Source organism: Talpa occidentalis, unplaced genomic scaffold (assembly GCF_014898055.3).
Source record: "Talpa occidentalis isolate TD23 unplaced genomic scaffold, MPIMG_talOcc4v2.1 talOcc4.2, whole genome shotgun sequence".
Taxonomy (NCBI): Eukaryota; Metazoa; Chordata; class Mammalia; order Eulipotyphla; family Talpidae; genus Talpa; species Talpa occidentalis.
In genome coordinates this window covers 110,521,125-110,541,301 of record NW_023602073.1, presented here as the reverse complement: position 1 = coordinate 110,541,301, position 20,177 = coordinate 110,521,125, and the positions used below count along the sequence as shown (strand labels likewise).

Below are 20,177 nucleotides of genomic sequence, written 5' to 3'. Positions count from 1 at the left end.
ACTGCTTTATTAATACAAGTCCAGTCAATGTTAGAGGGCTTCAATGCTAATGCTCAAGGAGGGACAGCCTGGGGCACTGCAGGCAGCATACAGTTTTGCAGGGTGCCATTTGGGTTACATTGGCCTAGGGAATCTTTGGTCAACCTCAGCCTGAAATTAAAACACCCCCCAAATACCTAAAAACTGAGGACACAGAACATACTCCACAGGTTAAAAGCTCATATTGAGTGACACAAAGGAAGGTGGAGATCCCCTTGCCTTTAAATGAAAGGGGGGAATGAAATAATTAGGGTGAATTAAATTACCTAGTTCCATCCACAGAGCTCGACTATAGAATAACAATCTATTAAACAGCAGAAAACAAAGAAAAATGGAATGACTGACCAGATGTGCTAAGAACAGTGTCATTCAATAGCCTTGGGGAAGATTAGGACAGAACAATTAGTTCCCTAATTCTTTCTGGACTAACTTGAACCTTTTGGGCTGGGCCAGAGCAGGTGCAGGAGCTAGTGCATAGTATTTATATTGCCTTGACCTGGTTTTTGTACAAAGAGCCCAGTTGTTTGATGATTGGCAGGGGAAGTTTGAGGGGAGGCTGTTTGCTAGTGACTGCATTCTGGGGACACTAGGTTGCAGAGGCTGATGCTCAATTATAGTGCAATGCTTACTTTTGTTGTTGATATGGTTGCTAGATATAACAAATAAAAATACAGGCCATCTAGTTAAACTTGAGTATCTGATAAACAAAGAATGCTTTTCTAGTATAAGTATGTTACAAATACAGTAATCTTTTACTTGACAACCTTAGCTGTTGAGAAGGGAAGGGTCGCTCTTTTTAAAAAATTGATAAGGCATTTTCAAGCTTTGGTGTCAACCTCGGGAAGCTCTCAGAAGGACCCTTGCATAATTTTTTTATGAATTCTTTCCCAACAGGGGTAGGCCCGTGATATTTCCACCTCACGGGTTCTATTTATTATCTGTTTGCTAACTGGCCCATTTCCATTTAAACTCTGGGCTGGTATTTGTCTAAGAAGTCTTCCCAGCCTGTCAAATGTCACCTGTGTGTGTCAAGAGCCAGCTCTCTGGCAAAATAGTATGCAGTACACAATGATGGTAGGCATCCAATATTGGAGAAATTAGAAAAATAGTCAAAATGAATCATCTCAAATCTCATTTTGCTTATATTATTTTTACTTCAAACTTTACTGTTTTGTAGATTTAAAAAACCGTCTTCAAAAAGTATTTTAGGTCCATTGAAAGTGCAAGATACAACTTGTTGCAGAAGTTGGGAAAACTTTCAAAGCAAAATCCCTCTACTTTTCAAAGGAAGAACATGAAAATCTTTTTAGTGCTCCAAACACTGATTCAAATTACCCGGAATCAGCATTCCCTGGAGGCTGTGGGAGAATTAAGCAGTGTCTCAAAAGTTGGTACAGTTGAAGCCTCTCTTCTCTGAGTTCCTTGATCATCTAAATTCTCACCAGCTCTAAACACATGAGCATTTATATGCAATATGATTACTTTAAGGATTTAAGAGAACCTGATTCGTAACTCTAGGGATTCCAATATATTTAACAATCTGAAAACAGCTGAGGAAAGTAGGCAGTAGAGTCAGTACTGGGGAAACCTATTATACTGGAGATAAAAATCTAGTTCATTTGACAGAATCGTGATTAAGAAGACCACATGTTACAATTTGGGCACAGATGGATAATTTTCTGTAGGAAATTTATTCTCAGGGTAGAAAGGAGGGGGATTTTTAATGATAATGTTTAAGTTAAAAGCATTTCATTTACCCAAAGAAGAATTAGCCCACGATGAACCCCAGGCTAAAGTGTGCTGAAATTGGTTTGTTTTCCAGTACGCTCCCTCTCTTTATTCTTCTCTTGCCATTGAATCCTACCAGGGCCCCCAGAAGAAACTAGAAACACTGAAAGGGGAAATGGGGGAGGGAGAGCACAGAACAGGGGGACTATTTTAAATTCAGGTCTTGCCCATGTTTAGGGATTCTGTCTAATACAGAATTACAGAATAAAAGATTCCATTTAATACGTTTCCAGTTACTACACCATGAGTCTAAATCTCTCATTTACTCAATTTATCAAAGTTAAGTTCTCATTAGCAGATCAAGATTGCAGATGCAGGAAACTCCCTGCTGGTGCAGGGGTTAAAGACAGCGCTATCAAGCTATTGCCAGCCACTGCAGCATGAGTTCGATTCCCTGGCCAGCCAGGGAGGTGACACATGGCACAGCAGATCTCTCTAGTCTCGCCCACTGCTCCCCTCAGCAGTGTGTTTCAGTAGATCTGCCTGTTCTGCTCCCCACTCTGTCTCTGGTGGGTCCTCTCACACACTCCCACGCCTCTGGCATACATCCCAGCTCTTACATGTATAAATAAATAAATCTTTAAAAAAAAAAAGATTGCAGATGCAAACTCGCTAGAGACCAGCTTACTCTTAAAAAAGGCAGTCTCCAGAACCAGGGCTTGCACATTTTAAACCAGTCAGTTATTTTTAAAAAAATTGGGTGACCTACATCTCCATAGTAGACCGGAGATGAAACGGTGAACCATCTGTTCTACTAGAAAAACAATTCAAAGAAAACATTTCTACTTCCCTATCTTCTCATCACATTACAGTGCACTGTAACCTGGCTTCCACACCTACCCTCTGAGAGAATCCAGGCTGACCCCACAGCCTGGTCTTCAGGAGACATCTTTCCTGGGGTTCCGCTGCACGCCACACTAATTAAACTCCTACTTAAAATGCTTTTTTCTGTTGACTTTCATAACACTATTCCGTACTCTTTTTTCCTTCAGTCTGTTTGGCTACTCTCGTGGGCTCTTGCTCCATGACCCTCTCCTTAAAGTGTCACAAGGGTCACATTTCAGACATCTCTGGTGTTTCCTAGTTTTTTTTGACTCATTACTGTGGTTCAACTTCTTCACTCATACCTCAGCTCATACCTGCTCCTCAAACCCAAGGCCCCCACAAATCATTCACAGCTATGTTTTAGCAAACCACTCAAATGCCTTATGTCCTAGACTCAGTATTATCTTCCTTCCTATCTGCCCCTCCCTTTGCATTGTTTTGGCTAACAGCCTCCTCCCAGATGCAGAGGAGGTCATTTTAATTCCAATCTTATTCCCTCACTAAACCAGTCAGTCTTCAAATCTTGCCATTTTTCACTTGTGCAAAATGTTCTCAAGTTTGCTTCCTATTCTATTATGTGTTTAGTTTAGGTCCCTGCCTAACTCTCCGCCCCCCCCCCCCATGAACTTCCTTTCTCGAGGAGCTTTCCATTCCTGTCTATTCTCTCCACTGACACCCCAACAGCTGTATAAGACAAAGCTATGATCATATTTCTCCCCACTGAAATTCATCATGGCTTGTCTTGCCAGTCAGACTAATTCTAAACATAGCAGGGGTCAGCAGGCCCGTCAGAGGCTGCACCCAGACCATAGGATCACATTGCTTCCCATCCTGCCTTTCATTCCTGCCATAAAGTCTTCTTGCCATTTTCCCAGCTCACAGTTCCCATATCATGCCTCTTTGACATTGCTAATGCTGTTTTCTCTGCTTAAGAATCTTTCTTTTTCTGCCAGGCAACATCTTCCTCATCTTCAGTATCAAGGTTAAATGGCTATTCCTCCGGGAAGACTTGCCGACATCTCCTTTACTCTGACAGCCCTCCTCGGGGCAAAGGATTCCTCTACTGGGGTTCCCTCAGTTGAAAACTGTTAGCCACTGGGTTATAATTTTTACTTAGAGATTGGATCAACTTTTATAGACTTAAAGCTGGAAATCATCTTCCCTTGTTTATCTCTATATCCATACTGTTTGGAATAGTACCTGTACAGGGTAAATCTTCAGTGTTTGATGAATCACCTTGCAACAGTGGGTGTCTATCAGAAGCATGACTCACCCATGTTAAGGACCTAAGTGAAGAGCAGTACAACTGCGCCATTTTGTTTCTACTGAGAAGTGAATCATCAGTGATATGGTGATGATTTAGTAACACGCTGTTTCACTGTTGTAGCCTTACCTTGTAACTGGCTGCTGTGAGTATTCCTTGCTCAACTGCTTTCACCCACCTATCTGTGGCACTCATGCCACAAAGTCACATGTGAGGCTTGTCCTAATAAAGTATGCATCTAAGAGAAGGTATCCTTCACATTTTATTTTTTCTAACTAAAAAAAAAAATAAATAAAATTTATTACTTACATCCTTACAACTAATTGAGATTGTTTAAATAAAATAATTATTCACTTTATTGTGAGTCACCATAACTGATCCACTGGGTTAAGGAAAACAATACAAGATTTTATAAGAATGTTTGATAAGTGTTTTGTTTTCTAGGCAAAAATACCTGGCGCTTGTTTTCTAGAAGAGCTGCTTCCCAAGTCCACAAGTCATACAGCACAGCAAACCTGTCCACACCCGCATGGGCCCATCCCCAATCCAGGCCAGTGTTTGACTCGCTGCCCTCTTTGTGACCTGCGGGAGAAGGGGATGGGAACAATCAGAGATGGGGCTCTCTAAGAAACTGTTCCCATTAGAAATGTGACCCTGGCACTGTCAGCTCCATCTCAGGGAGGAAATTACTGAATTGGTCACTGGGATTCATTCCTAAGGATCAGCCAAAGACCCATGGGCAAATAGGTCCTAAGTTCAAATGTGTCAACAAGGTTTTTTGTTTTTTTCTTCTAACTTTTAAAGACTAATTTTAGAAATATAACCAAAATTCAGTGAACTTGAAAACTTTACCAAAATGTCCTCAATCCTATAATTTAAATGCAAGACATATATTTCTCCTCTAAAAACAGGCCCTTAGTGGTTTAACAGCAAACCCAGTTTGACCTGCTATTTCAACTGATGCTAGCCAAATTAAACATTTTCAGGAAAGTTTCAGAGATATTCCTTAATTGTGTTAATTACTAACTTAAGAATTGAAAGTAATCATTGTCATTCAGCTAAAATATTTTCTCACTATATTAATGTTAGCTTTCACTATCAACATTATTAATGCTTAAAATCCCTAAGGGGTTTCTTTCAGAGTGAAATATTAAAAAGTAAGAGATTTTCAGTGCTAAAGTTTGAGTTCAGTAATTGTCACAAACATGATAGGTAGTGAACATGAGGAAGTCTTTGATCTGGAATTTCTCTAGCTGCAGTTGGGAAATCATTTCACAACAGGTGACTATAGAGCTGCTATAGTTGAGTGATGCTCATGTGTGTAAATGATTAGTGAGTATTTCAATCAAATTACGTTCTTAGCAGCTGGAAATGATAGCATGGTAACATAAATTAATATCAACATAAATGATATATTAATGTTTAGGATAACCAGTAAAGATAAGCATTACGAGCTGAAATTAACTGCCCTGGAATGTCAGCTGCCATTACTGCATTTCACGATCCCCGTCCCAATGGTCTATAGCAGAGAGGACAAAGAGGTCAACCTGATATTCTGATTAATTTTGTCTAGGATGTGAAATGCTAATTGTCAAACATTCTTCAAGCAATGTGTTGTAACAATATGAAAATGAATTATCCTTACTTACAGTCTACATATATTACAAAACAACACAATTGCTAAATTTCCCTTTAGGTGCTGCAGTATATTCAGAAACTCTAACCTCTTTCTAAATATAATACTCATGTCATATATTTCCAAAAGGAATAGCCTTACCTCACCTATTTCTAAAATGGGATAAATTTGACCAATGCCAAAAGGAAGAGAGAATAAACATTCTTGGTTATTTGATTACCGTGAGTAATGATTTCTCCCTTTGGGGCTTCTCTAGCATTTCTCTAGCCAGATCTTCTTGCATCCTGGTGCTTTTCTGTTAGCAACCCAGGAATATCTGTGCTTCTAACTGCAGTTTCCCAAAGTCAATCAGGTTTTTTTGTCACTTAGAAAAATAGCCATCCATTTCCCTCACTTGTTTTGCTTCCCCTGGGACCCTGCACCACAACCCCTTATATTTCTGCCTGATGCAGAAATGTGCCTGGGCAGTGAGCCTAAATTATAGCACAGCTCTGGGATGGACGTCACAGTTGCCAAGAGAAGGGGGATTTAAGCTGGAAACAGAACTGTATCTTTTCTGAAGTAGATATGTGTTGGGAGGTGTAAGTGCTTATTGAACTTTCTGGTACATTCAGATACACATTTATGTTCTGGGGGGAGGTTATTAAATGGAGCCCTTCGTGTTTTTTTGGTCTGTTTGGTAAGTTTTTAACAAGCTGACCTCTGACCTTTCTCTTTCTCAATGTAGTGGCTGGCCACGAGCAGCAGCTCTGCCTCTAGTTCCTCCAGATCACGCAAGGCTTCATCATACATGACATGCAGCCCCTGCTGGTCCTGGGTGTGGATGCAGCCAGCTCCTGTGCTATAGTAGTCGTCCTGATTCTCCACTTCTGAGAACTCCATGAATTGCACACTGTGGACCTGGGGAAAGAAAGCCAAGCCCTGAAGTTACCGGAAAAGGGAGAGCTATATTTTGCAGCCCAAATGGACCAAACAGCAGGCTTCCGCTCCCACGCAGTGGGCTGTCAGCACGGAGCTGGAGACATCCTGAATGTATAAAAAGCTGTATGTAGAGAAAAAGATATTAACAAGGAATGTTGGCAGGAAAGGATTGTTCCTGAGGTAAATGACTGACTGATGAAGGTTTGTTTTTCTGATTAACTCAGAATTACCTGGATAGAGGCAGGCAACACAACAGTATTAACAGTGGAGGCTGGAGCGAGAGTGCCTGCGGTCAGGTCCTGGCTGTGCGAGATGTAGCCTGGGAACGCCACGCAGCCACTCCTAGCCTCCTTCTTCTCATAGTCTCCAACACGGGGGTTGGAGACATCACACAGTGTGGGAAGTGTGTGACACAGCACACCAGGCACAAGAACTATGAATGTTAGTGTCAAAAGATTTTTTGCTTTGATCTCATGTCTTAGTAACATTCTGGGTAGAATGGTGTTCCCCAAAAATTCACGTCCACCTAAAACCTGTGAACATGACCTTATTTGGAAACAGTCTTTGTGGATTTATTCAAGACAAGATGAGGGCAGACAGAAGTAGGGTGGACCCTATCCAATAACTGGTGTCCTCATTAAAGAGGAACATTTGGAGACAGATACACAGGGGAGGCCAGCTGAAGACAAGGCAGAGGTTGGAGTGGTGCATCTATAAACCAAGGAATACCAAGGAACACTGAGGTTTGTTGGTGACTACCACGAGCTTGAGAAGGCAAGAAAGGCTGGCCAGAGAGATCCTGGTCCTCCTGGCAGCTTGAGGTAAGGCATCCAGAGCTGTGGAAGACCAAATCTTTCTCCCAGTTGTGAGCTACCTGCTTTGTGGTGCTTTGTGTGGCAGCCCAAGGAAACCAATACAAGCATTCAAATATTCCAATCATAATTTTATTTTTTTGGAGGACCAAGAACCCATTGCATTCTGAGAATCAAAATTCTAATACTAAATTCTCATACTTTTAAACTTCCCACCCTTCATAAGCCTCGTAATTCAGTGCTCCCATGCCCAGCCTCAGCAGAAGCCCCTCACTCTTCCATTCACACACACTAAACCCACCACACTCACGCCCCCCCAAGCCTCCTGAGCTCTAGGGGACAATTCCCTCCCCTTCTCTAAGGTCGTTTCCTCCCTTGCTTTGGATTCATCCCCACTACCTCTGAAGCAACCCTTCTCCTTGGAGCGCTAACTCCTTTCAACCAGATATTTCCCACCTGACAGGGAGACATGCTGACATCCCTCTCATTTTAAATCATCCTCATGCTTCCCCCAGGTTCCACCTTACATTTCTCCTGCTTCCCCGTGTCCAACTTCCCAAGATGTTATCTGTACTCATGGTTTCCATTTCCTCACCTTGCACTCCTCAGCCGTTTCTATTTGGCTCGCATCTCCATCAAGCCACCCAAGCCACTTTCATTAAGACCAACAATGAACTTCTCTCCACATCCCGCAGACCTTCATCAGTCACATTCCAACCTCTCTCAGCAGCAGCTGACAGGGTAGCCCTGCCCCATGGCCTCACCCTTTCCCCTGGCCTGCTTGGGACTGCACATTCTCCTTGTCCTCAACAGCTGGTGGTCATGCTCAAGCACCAGGCCTAGGGCCTCATATTTTCTCCATATACCTCTTCTTTAGTACATGTTCACAGCAGAGATTATCATTAGATACTTTGCTCCCCAATTTATATCTCTAATCCAGGCCTTCTAGGACTCCAGACTCACATGTGCAATTACCTATTTGGCATCTTTTTCTGGGACTCTCAAAGACCCCTTAACTTTAACGAGATCAAATTGTGTGATCCCCCCACAAATCTAGGCCTTCATAAATAGCTCCACCCCCTCCGCTTCCCCTAGCATGATTCATTCCGGGTGTCTGGGTGTCTCTATCTGCTTCACCCTACATGTCCAGTCATCATGAGGTCCTGTTGACTTTAATTCCTATCTCTCAAGTCCACCCACTTTTCTATCTTCACCACCCGCCACCCTAGTTCGAGCTGTTACTATTATCTTTCACTAGTACTAGTGTAGGAGCTTCTAAACTGGTGTAACCTTTGTCTGGTTTTTCTGCATGCCCGCTGGCCTGGGCTTTTCCTTCCCTCTATGCTACTCCCTGCTGACAGAGGATCTTTAATAATGCTGGGTTTTGATTATGTCCTTCCTCCTTTCCTTTAATAATATCCTTAAAGGCTTCCCTTTGCTCACAGAATAAAGAAAAACACCTTTAAGATGACCTAGAAGGTCTGGGTCCTGTTTCTCTCTCTCTAGTTCTCAACCACAAGTTATTTTGCCCTCCCTCCACCCCAAGGTCATTAGCCATGTGTGGAGGAACTTCTGGTTGTCACAACTCAGGTGGAGGTGTCACAACTTGGTATCTAGTGAGTAAAGATCTGGGATACAGCCAGATATCCTGTATGCACCGGACATCCTCTCACAGCAAAGAATTATCAGGCTCAAATGCTAATAGTGTCAACATTAAGAAACAATGGGAAGTTTCACTTGCATCACTTTCCAGCCACTCAGGCATTTTGGTTTCTTGTGTATGCTGTGTTCCCACCGGCCACAGTTCCTTCGGACAGGCTATCCATCCCCCTTTGCCTAGTTGAAACTTCTTGTCTTCCTACCTCAGCTCATTAGTCACTGTTCTAGGGAGCTGTCCCTGGCCTCTGTATAACTCCTGTCTCTCTCTCTCTCTCTCTCTCTCTCTCTTTTAAAGATTTATTTATACAAGCACTGGGGTATAGGCCAGAGGCACGGGAGGGTGTGAGAATTCACCAGACAGAGCAGGGAGCAGAACAGGCAGAAGGACCAAAGCACACTGCTGAGGGGAGCAGCGGGCAAGGCAGGAGAGGTCTGTCTCATCATGTGGGAATCTCCCTGGCCAGCTGGGAATTGAACTCACGCTGCAGAGGCTGCAGACAGTTTCACAGTGCTGCACTCAACCCGCTGTGCCACTGGGGAGGCCCTCTAGTGTCTCTTTTCAGGCACATCCTGAGGTCACTGTTTTTCATTTATTTGTGTGGTTAGTTTTACATACAGATTTCCTTTAGTCTATAGTTTTATGATGCCTACCTGTATTTTTAACATATACCAGTCAGAAATACTGTGTTTTACCCTCATAAGAAGATAAGAATCTTCTTATCTAATGTCATTACAGCCCAATACATGCACCCTTGAAAGGGGTGATCGTATCCAGGATAAACAGCAGTTCTTAGAGGACAAAACAATCTTACTCTTTTTTAATATAAATTTATATATTTTACATGGCACATCTCTGCTATTAACATTTCTTTGGAGGGAGACAATTAGTTTTTACATTATGTAAAATATAATTTTCTTGTTATCCATGAGACAATTAAATTATGGAACTAATGGCTCCCAATCTTTTATCCCCCATCTATTCATTCTTATAAAATTTGCTAAGTTAAGTAGATAATTGTTCAGTAGAATCCATTTATCTGTAAATTTTAAGCAATTATTGTGTCTTGGCTCTCAAAAGACCAGTCAGTTGGTTTTCATATGTGGTGCTACCTATTGTAGGACTATATAAGCTTCTCTGGAAACTTCACAAACATGGCAGATCCTGCTAATCCTAAGAGGCCTGTTCAGCCATCCTTTTGTTACCTACAGTTCTGCATTCCTATACAAGGTCAGAACTGTTGGGTCAATCACTTATAGGAGTCCAACTCTACAAGGTGCCTTTCAATCAATCAAGAGCAGAAAGCTTGATCACCTTGGGAAGGGCTATGTATCGTGAGGTATGACCAGGAATGCCTGGGGGGCATTGACTGATGTATGACAAGGGACCCCAAAAGCTGATCAGTGGAATACATTGATAAGATTGAAACCATGGCTGGAGATCTAGGGATTGATCTCAATCTCAATACTGAGTCATCAAGTAGATGAGAAATGCCTGGGGGGCAAACTCACTTTGCCTGGCGGGCAAAGCACATTATCTAGTTTCACCCCTCCCTTTTCTTTTTGTCCTCCCTCCCCACACAACTGATGCTGTATGATTATTCTGAGAATAAAAAGGCCAGGATCTTGCTCTTTCAGCAGCATCCTGCGTTGTACAGCTTGCTCCATGACTTCCATTTGTCAGTGCAGTGTTGTCAATGCAACAGCAGATTATAATCTCGGATGGCTGACAGTCAAAGTCAGAAAGTTGGAGGAGCAGTGCTCTCAGTTCTAAGGTTCTATGCTTCATTTTTATGTGTTGATAGAAATACACTAGAGGATGACAGACCTAATATTCCTGAAGAATCTCTTCTTTCGTGAATTGCCCATTCAATGACAGATTCCTAATTATTCAAGAGAAATTTAGAAATCTTCTGAAAAGTAAAAGTGAATCCATCTAAATAGTAGCTATGGTCCATAATATTCCATCAAATGAACATTTCACAGTTAGCATTAATCTAGAAGATGATTGGTTTGCTTTCCTTTTTTGCTGTTCTTTAAAGCACAAAACTTTTTAATAATTAAGAACTTCCTTAGGTGTTCCCAAAGTCTACCACCTATTAAGCCAAAGGAGCTCTCTTTTGAGGAAAAAAGGACAACTTGATGTGGTATGCTTTGCTACTTTGCTAGAAAAGACCTTTCTCAATGTCCTAGTGGGAGAGGGATTTTATAAGACTAAAAAAATGACTACTGAAGGGGCCTCCCTGGTAGCACAGGTGGTTGAGCACAGTGCTGTGAAGCTGCCCAAAGCCTCTGTAGTGCCAGTTTGATCCCCGCCGGCCACAGAGATACCCACATGGTGAGGCAGACCTCTCCTGTCTTGCCTGCTGCTCCCCTAAGCAGTATTTTTCAGTCATGCTACCTGTTCTGGTCCCTGCTCTGTCTCTGGTGAATCCTCTCACCTGCCCACATATCTGGCCTGTATCCAGGTCCTTGTATGCATAAATAAAATAAATAAATCTTTAAAAAAAATGACTACTGGATTGAGTTCTGAAGCTGATGTAAAGTGGGCAATGTCAAGCTATTGACTGTAACGCTAGCATCCTTGTATTTTTTTTATTGAATTAAGTTTAGTTTACAACACTGTATAGGTTTGGGGTGTACCATTTTTCACCTCAGCAACTCTACCTATCACACCACACCCACCGCCATGTGTCTGTTCACCATCCATCAGCTGTCATCTATTTAAAGAGTCTTTCTTCCCACTCTCCCCAGTCATACCCCATTGTTCAAGTCCTTGATACACATACATATTCCTCCTCTTTCCCTCTCTCAGGGAAATGAACTCCTCATCTCATAAGAGATGAAATTTGAAGACAAGATGGCCAAATTCCTTCATGCAGGGTCATTTCCTTTTTATTTTAATTCCTTCCATGCCATGTGGGAGACCCTCCTTCTAAAGTTTTTGTGGTGTAGAGAGTTGATTTTTCAATATTATGCTTAGAGGAGTGGCAGGAAGGGGAAGGCAATAATTACCTGTTTGGATAAGAAATAATCAGATCCTTGGTATGATTCATATGTTTTTAAGTCTGCAAATTAACTGATGCCAAGATAACTATGAGCATACTAACTACAGGAAAATTGGTGGCCCATAATTCATTCCTTCCTTCTACTGGTTTCTGTCATGACTTGTTAATATAACTTTTAATTACTTATTTATTTTGCAGTTTTACGGCTTTACTAACACAATATGGTATATTTTCTTGGCTGCACAGCCTGGCATGGGGATGGGTGACTCTGACGGCCAGATGGGCTGCTCTCTCCTCAGCGGCTTTGCGGTTCTTGTAGGAGACGCTGTGAGTAATCTCAGCACAGTAAGATTTGTTGTGCATCTGCAGCATGTAAGCCCCTTTATGCCAGGCACCTGGAACTTCCAGAAGCATGTGCTTTGTTTCGTTGTTGCTCCCATAACCAATGTTGGTCATCAAGCTCTGGCCCTTGAATCTTCCGTGCACCCCACCCACCAATCTTTATAAGCTCACTTTTCCTCATTCACTCCAGCTGCACTGAGCTACTTGCTGCTCCTGCAGACTCGGTGCTGCCTCAGGCCTTCACATTGACTTTACCCTCGCCTGGCTCTCTGTTCCCATCATCACATGGTTTGCTTCCTTATTGCTTTAGGTCTTTTCTCAAATAGTACTGTCCCAGTGAGGCGTTCCTCGATGACCCCATATAGCACCGCACTTCCTCTCTACTCCCCTTGCCTTCTTAAGTTTTCTCTACCTACCCATCTGTGAATCCCCAAAGGCTGAGTTATTCTGTGATAAACATTCCCAAAGCTTGCACTTAAAATCCCTTCCTCACCCTACAGACTAGTTGCTTTCTAAGACAGCTATCTTCCAGCAGAGATCCAGGAATACAGGAAGTTTCAATCTTGTGACTCAGCATCACTTCCACTGGCTGCAGCAGAAGAAAGCTGGAGAGGTCAAGGACCTGCTCTAAAATGCTTTGAACTGGAAGTGCTACATGTCACTTCTGCTCTCAATCCACTAGCCAAAGTGGGCACTCACTGTGGCCCCACGCACCTGAAGGAGCTAGAAAATCTCAGGAAGCTTTGGTGCCACACCATCTGACATTATACATGTCACTTGTTAAGTGTCTTTTTCCACTAAATAGTCCTATGATTGCAGGGATTTGTGCCAGTTTTATTTATTGCAGCATCCCTTGTGTCTAGAACAGTGCCTGACATATTTATTGGTGAGAAGATTTATGGAATGAATGAGTGAATGAATGAATGAATGACAGGCTCACAGCCTGTGGGTGTAGACAAGCCAACAGTCTGGCATGGCAGTGAGCTGAGTGCTGCAATGGAGGTCGATGAGTGATGGGGAGAAGCAGTCAGTGCCACATAGAGACATAAGGAAGGCTCCCCAGAGTGGTAGTACTTGAATGGATCCTTGCTAGAGTAGGCATTTACCAAGGAAGAGGAGGTGAGGGATGGAAGAGCCAGTATGTACAAGACCCAGGGGCATGAATAGCTCTTCTCATTTAGAGGAGGGCCACACTCAGCTCTGTACAAATGGAGGCATAAGGACAGTAGGGGGAAGGTGAGGTCATGAGGTTGGCAAGAACAAGATTGTGCCCAGTCTTGTAAACTTCACCATGAAGACTGGACTTTATCTTATGAGAAACAGGGAAGTCATGAGAGATTTAAAGCATGATCTTTGGGAAATTTACAAAGTTATGGGGAGAACCATTTTCCTATATAAGATTCTCTCATTCCCATCAATCTTGGAGTTAGTCCCACAACCCATGTAAACAGCCCTCCACAGTCTGACCCACTTTTCTCTGCAGGCTCATCTCCTACCACTTGTCCACCACAGCCTCTGCCAGTTGCATATGAGGTCTAGCACACACCTGGGGTATCAGGTCTTGGGGCCTGAAGTCAAACACTCACCGTCCAGTGGCTGGGAACAGCCTGTGCCCTGGTATTCTGGGCCTCTTTTCACTCTGCCACTTGCCTTAAATTGGCTCATAAAGTTGCAAAGTGTCCTTGCTGGCGTTAGGTGCTCTCCTTTTCTGGCCCAGCTTCCCCTGCTATCTGAAAGTAGGAGGCTCCTATTTGGTATGAGTTGGTAGGTTTTTGTTTTTGGTCTGGGAATATTGTTGCCATTAAATTATATTAAAAATACATAATAATTATAATAATTTGAATGCCACAACAGACGGCCACTTCTTGGAGTTTCTCACACTAAAGTATTAGCTGCTGGTAGCTTCACAGGTGCTGCTATTCCTGTCATTTAGGAGCACATAGGAGAGAATATCGTGTTACCCCTGAGCAGCTCTTCCTACAGTCAGGACTGGATAAGAATCATCTCCCCTCTCCCCACTTCACTCTACCTCCCACCTCTTCCCTGGAACAAACAAAATGGGAGAGAGTTCATTGGCAGGAAAGATTTTTTTTTTTTTTAATCTATTAGCAAACAATACACCACAGCTGTGTTATAAGGCAGACAGGAGAAAGATGTTTATTTTACAGGTGTGTCTGTTTCAAAAGTACTTAATCCCCCGGTCTAACTCCACTGAGACACAAAATGACTGGACTGGACTGACCTGGAGGTAGGGTCAAGGGAGGAGGGCAGAGAGGGAGGGGAAGTTTTTGTCTGTTGCACTGGAATTCTTGTGTGGTGAAGGGACTCACTCGTGGGGGTTGCTTATCAGGGAGGGAGACCAAAAAGAGAAGGGTCTCCTAGATACTGAGTGAAGATTGGTTTCTAGGTGACTGGATGAGAAAAACAAGAAAAGATTTTTCAACATCTGGGGCTGAACTGTTCAATACAATAGCCTCTAAACACATGTGCTATTGAGTGCTTGAAATGTGGCTTTTGAGCACCTGAGATGCCCCTTGTCTGAGGTGTGTTGTGCAAGACAGAAGGTGCACACCCGATTCTGAAGACTTAGTATAAATATATATATATATGTAATATATAAAATATCTCACCAATGAGTTCTTTACATTGATTCCATGGTAAAATGATAATAATTACACTAAATGATACTAACTTGAAATAACGTCTATTATCAAAATTAGTTTCACATATTTCCTTGTCCATTTAAAATTATGGCTATTAGACTCTTCTAAATAATCTCTGTGGCTGGTATGTCTTTCTATTGGTCAGTGCTGCCCCAGACTCAGCAGATGCTGTGGACTCACTGGTGACTAACAGCAAGATTTCAAGCTTCGAGACATGACAAGTGTAAGTTGGGGGGGTCATGCAAGCTTAGAATACAACTTGTTGTGTAGGTAGAGGGCTTTTATTTTTCACATTTGTCAATCTACTATCTTTTAAGAAGATATAACATATTAAATGGTATCTTCAGGAACAAACTCTCTGGAGATTGAGAGAGAAATATGGTAAGCATGTCTATGATATTCCAAGAAAATATAGGCATTTTTAACTTTACTCCTAATGAAAAGGATTTAATGACCTTGTGTTATACAGGATTGAAATTACATAAACTATAGAAAATACTTTTAAGAGCTATCAAAATCACCCAGGGTCAAGCAGGTTTTGGGAGGAATAAAAGATTTTTTATTTTTCAGCTCAATTTTTTATCTTCATTATTTTTACCTTTATTATCTTTTACTATTTTTCTCATTTGTAGATCGGAGAATAGGAAAGAGGCAAAAAGTTACCTCTAGCAATGTCAAGGAGAGCCTTGGCATTGGGCTTCTCTATAAGGATATGTTACGCTGGGCTTAGAATTACAAAAAGGGTCCCTCGTGCTCAACAAACCCGTAGCTGACACACCTTTCTCCTACTATGGCCATCAGGGCTGCTGTCAGAGTGTCCTGCTCTCAAGTGGACTGCATTTTATTGTGTTTAAAAAGCCACTTCCTTTGTCACCACAATTTTTATTTTTTTAATTTTTTGAATGTTTTATTTATTTTTTTATTTATTTATATTTTTTACATCATTGTTCATTTTTAAACAATATTTGCTTCCCCCCACCCCCTCAGGTGTAGTCCCCAGAGTTTCCTTCACCAATGCACCTGTGCTCTTCCCTCTCGCCTTGTGGTCCCTCTCCCTCCTCTTCCCCCTGCAGTATGTCTCTGCTTTATAACTGTCTGTTTTTGCTTTGTTGTGTTTTGTACTGTTACTATTCTTTGTGGGGTAAGGTAAAAGTATCAGGCTTTTCTGCCCTCCCGCCATTAGGATAGATGATGGATCCTTGCGGTCCTGAATGCATGCCTGATGGCGGGCACCTGGAGTAGGGTGTGGGCATAGGTATATGGGATTCACCTGGGCTAAGACTGGGCTTTTAAGGGCGGCGTCACGGGGACGCCAGCAGAAGCCAAGAGAGCAGAAGCCGAGAGAAGAGAAACAGTAGAAGCTGAGAAGCAGAGAAGCAGAACAGAAGCCTAGAGAGAGAGAGAATGCCAGAGAGCCCAGATAGAGTGAAGACTTGCTGGCATGTACCTGGTAAATCCCAATAAAAGCCTGCAAAACCCACTGAGGGCTCCAGGACTCCCCCTTTACCCGGTTTGCTGGATCAGAAAACCTGCCCTGTGTCATTCCTGCCCCTACATCTCTTACACTGATGTCTTATTGGGTTCCCCTATATTCCTGCTCTAAGTGAAACCTTTTTAAAAAGCCATTTCCCCAAGAAACTCCATCTTGTTACTGTTAAGCATTCCAGGTGCTAAGCAGGAGGTGGTGGCTCAGGAGACACCACTCAAGTAATAAAAAAATTCTAGCCAAATACCTCACCTTTTGCTCAGCAGGTGTCCCATGGACGTAGAGGTGAGCTCCTAAGCCTTGCAAGGTGCCTACTCCTCCTTTTGCCAAATTTACCCTGGAACTCTCTTCCACGGTGGAGACCAGGTTGCCAGCAACCAAGGTAAGACCCGCAGTGTTGATGGTCAGCGTTCTCTCAACGGATCTGAAATAGTTCAGCATTCCTAAGCAGATGCGCTGAAACAAAGAAGGAACAGGATCAGGACCCTGCTCCTTGTCAGTCCCACCCTATGGAGTAAAACTTAGTGGGCTTCTGGAGGTTGACAGTTCAACCCCATTGCTGAAAAAAAGAACACACCACCCCAGAAGGGCACTGATTTCATGGAAAAATCAGAACAAAGAGCAAAGTTACACACGTGTTGTTACTAAAATAGCATAAAAGCTCCTTCCTACCCAACCAAACATTTTCAGATGCCTGAATCCAGCATTCCTGGCGCTCCACGTACCTGGAGCTCCCTGATTCGCAGGTGACGCAGATACAGAAAGGACAAGTAGGACCCTCTCATCAGGACAGAATCCCCATCCCTGGACCCAGTCCCATCATCCAAACCCAGCAGTTGTAGGGTCATTGTGTAGCTGTACCTTCAGAGGAAGGAAAAATAGAATAAATGCCTTTCATCTCCAAGGGGTACAGAAAATTCACATATACTAAACTGAAGTCATTTTACTTAGCTTCAGGGAATATTGCAATAATTACTTTTTAAAAATGCTTTGGAGGGAAAATAATTAACCTATATGTGTAAATATAAAATGAGAATTCTCTTAGCAATCATTCTTGCTAAAACCCAAGTCCTGGGGTGAAACATTAATTTAGTTGTTTGATCTGCTTTAACAATCTTGCTTTCTTCTCAGTGTCAAATATTTTTGAGTTAATATGTAACCAACATATTAATCAACCACTGAATTTTCTCCACAGTGTTTAATCTCTTTCCTGGAGTCACCAATAAAATGATTTATTTTACCTTTTCTTTTGTTTCTGCTTGACAGGCACATCAGCACATTGGCTGAGACTTATTTGTGCTAAGTCATTCTCATTTCGTTCCATTGAAAGGTCATCTTCCCTCATATTTTCATTCTATCAAAAAAAAGTAGCATTAGTTGAATTACATAAACATTTGCACTATTATTAACAAAATCACAGGTGGGTCATCACAACATTACACCTCATGACTAAAGGTATATTTAGATGCATAAATAGAACATCACCTTGATTCATTTCAACTTGACATAGGAAATCTGGATTTCAAAAATAAATTAGGGGTCAATGTTTTTACTCTTATTTAATCTTTGCTTGATGAAAGTCTTACAACTTTTCAATGCCAGCCACCGCAACTCCCCACCTTTTACATGATTCATTTTCTGAAAAGTTGATATGCACATTTTTCAAGAATTTCTATATTTGGAACCATGAGTCTCTCTAATTTACTCTTGTTCCAGGCTGAGAAAGATCATTGGCTGAAAACTCTCTTTCTGTGTTTTAGAGTTATGATTTAGTGACTTAAAGTCTCAAGCCTGATTTCACATTTGTTAAACGGTATGATAATGGAAAATGTTAAGTTTCTGTGATGATGAAATACAGGGTGGATATAAAACTCAGTGAACAGCATTATTAAGTGCCCAGCTCATGTCAGAGCTGCCCTGGCGGTGGGGTACAGTATTCAGGAGATATCACAGAATTTGTAGCTTATCTCCACAGTCATCTTTCTTGATGTGGCCCCATTTTGTTGATACTGGTAATATCCTCTGGACAGCCCCTTTCTCAGTTGCCTTCTCTGCCTGTCCCTGGGCACACACCCCATTCTCACAAGACATGTGGCACTGATCCCACAAAAACACTGAGTGGCAATGGCTTAGGTTGGAACATTTCTCTTTGAGTTACTTGTATTCTATTCATTGGTTCTTAGAATTTCAAGTCTCCAGAAATTGTTGACTGTTCCCCAATATTCATTTTCCTTTTTTCCCATAGTCTTTATTGAGTCTTTATTGTGATATATGGCTGCCCAGATGAAGATGATGTTTGTAAGTGTGACTTACAGCTGTGTATGCTACAAGTTCTAGCCAGTGGAATGAAAGTGAAAATGCCATGTGGCAGTTTCCAGCAATTTCTCTGAAGTGGCAGCTTCCCTACCTGAGTCTCCACCTGTATGTTAGGACATGAACATGACAGCTAGACCAGGTAAGGCGGTCACATTTGTTGGAACTATAAGAACTCAGGTCCCTGAAGATAGCATTGAACAAATGGCCACAGCATCCCTGTTCTTCCTACCACTGGATGTAAATATGAGGGGAAAAGAGAAATTTCTATTGCCTTTTATGCTATGTTATATTGCATTTTTCCATTACCAACAGCCAATTCTAATCTTAGCAGTTACAGTCCCCAAGACTCTAAATATAGATTACCAGTCTACGACAGCAGTAAGAAAGAAAATTTTGGACAGAGACATTAGGAAGAGTAGGTGAGAGAGAAAGATGTCCAATTGGGTATCGGCAAGTGGTTTCCCTTCCTGCCAGTAAGTGGAATGAGCCCATTTGTTCTGGGTAAGTGTGCTCATCAGTGTATTTCTGTGTAAACATCCCATAGTCATAGGACTGGAAACCCCGCCTTGGGAGGTGATGTGTGCACTATAGTTCCTTAGTACAGAACACAAGATCTTCATCCCAAAGTAAAATGAGCTTCCATTATCTTTTAAAACCATAGCAAAGCATATACTTCATGATGGAAGCTGAATTTTGACAGTTCCTATTGAAAGAGAATTTGGGGTGAGGAGCTCCTAGGCCTTCAGTGCTCTTCTGCTGCAGTTCTGCATGGCCCTGTGTGGTTCCAGAGGGCAAGTTTGTAGCCACAGCCTTTCTTTGATGGGACTGTGATTTCCTAGAACTACATAAAAAGGAACAGAAAGTGACGTCCAGTTACAGTGAGACAATTTGAAGGAATCACCAGCCAGACCAAAAAGTACTACTGGAGTGGCAGTTTGCCAGGAATAAAGGAATTGGGGCGCTACAGGCTGGGGAAAGTAAAACAGCAGAGTACAGCATCCTCCGGAAAGGGGGCCAGCCACGGCCCACAGGAGGGGCTGCTTCGGGAAATGCCAAGAGACCTTGCGTGGATTCCCCTAAGGGAACAGGACGCAGGGCAGGTAAACACAGAGCTGACGAGAAGCCAGATGTCAGCCCCCTCTGTGCTCATTCACCTGGGGCAGTAGGTAACTACTTTGACATTTACTCTATCTTGTGGCTGGGTTTTTCCCCCGCATGGCTGAATTCATGTATTTTGACAATTTTGAGATCTCCACTGATTGCAAATCTCATTTTTTCTTCTGGGAAATTGGCAGGAGAAGTGGAGTAGAAGGTAGGGTGGAAGGAAATAATTCGAGAAGTAAGTCTATTGTGTATTCTCTATCCCCAAAATGTATCTACAGCTTACTTGAGTACATCCACTGTGGGCAAAAAGACTAGAA

General features: G+C 42.3%; 1 protein-coding gene across 1 annotated transcript in view; it reads right to left on the bottom strand.

Annotated features, from left to right (window-relative positions):
- The window catches only part of LOC119251499 (uncharacterized), a 31,917-nt gene extending 19,512 nt beyond the window's left edge, over positions 1–12,405 (bottom strand). The window contains exons 1-4 of the mRNA XM_054698160.1: positions 12,154–12,405; positions 7,808–7,837; positions 6,260–6,452; positions 4,371–4,498 (exon numbers count right to left, since the gene is read on the bottom strand). Of these exons, the coding sequence (XP_054554135.1) occupies positions 4,371–4,498; positions 6,260–6,452; positions 7,808–7,837; positions 12,154–12,405 (603 nt within the window). The remainder of the gene's footprint in view (positions 1–4,370; positions 4,499–6,259; positions 6,453–7,807; positions 7,838–12,153) is intronic.
- Between the last annotated feature and the right edge of the window lie 7,772 nt (positions 12,406–20,177).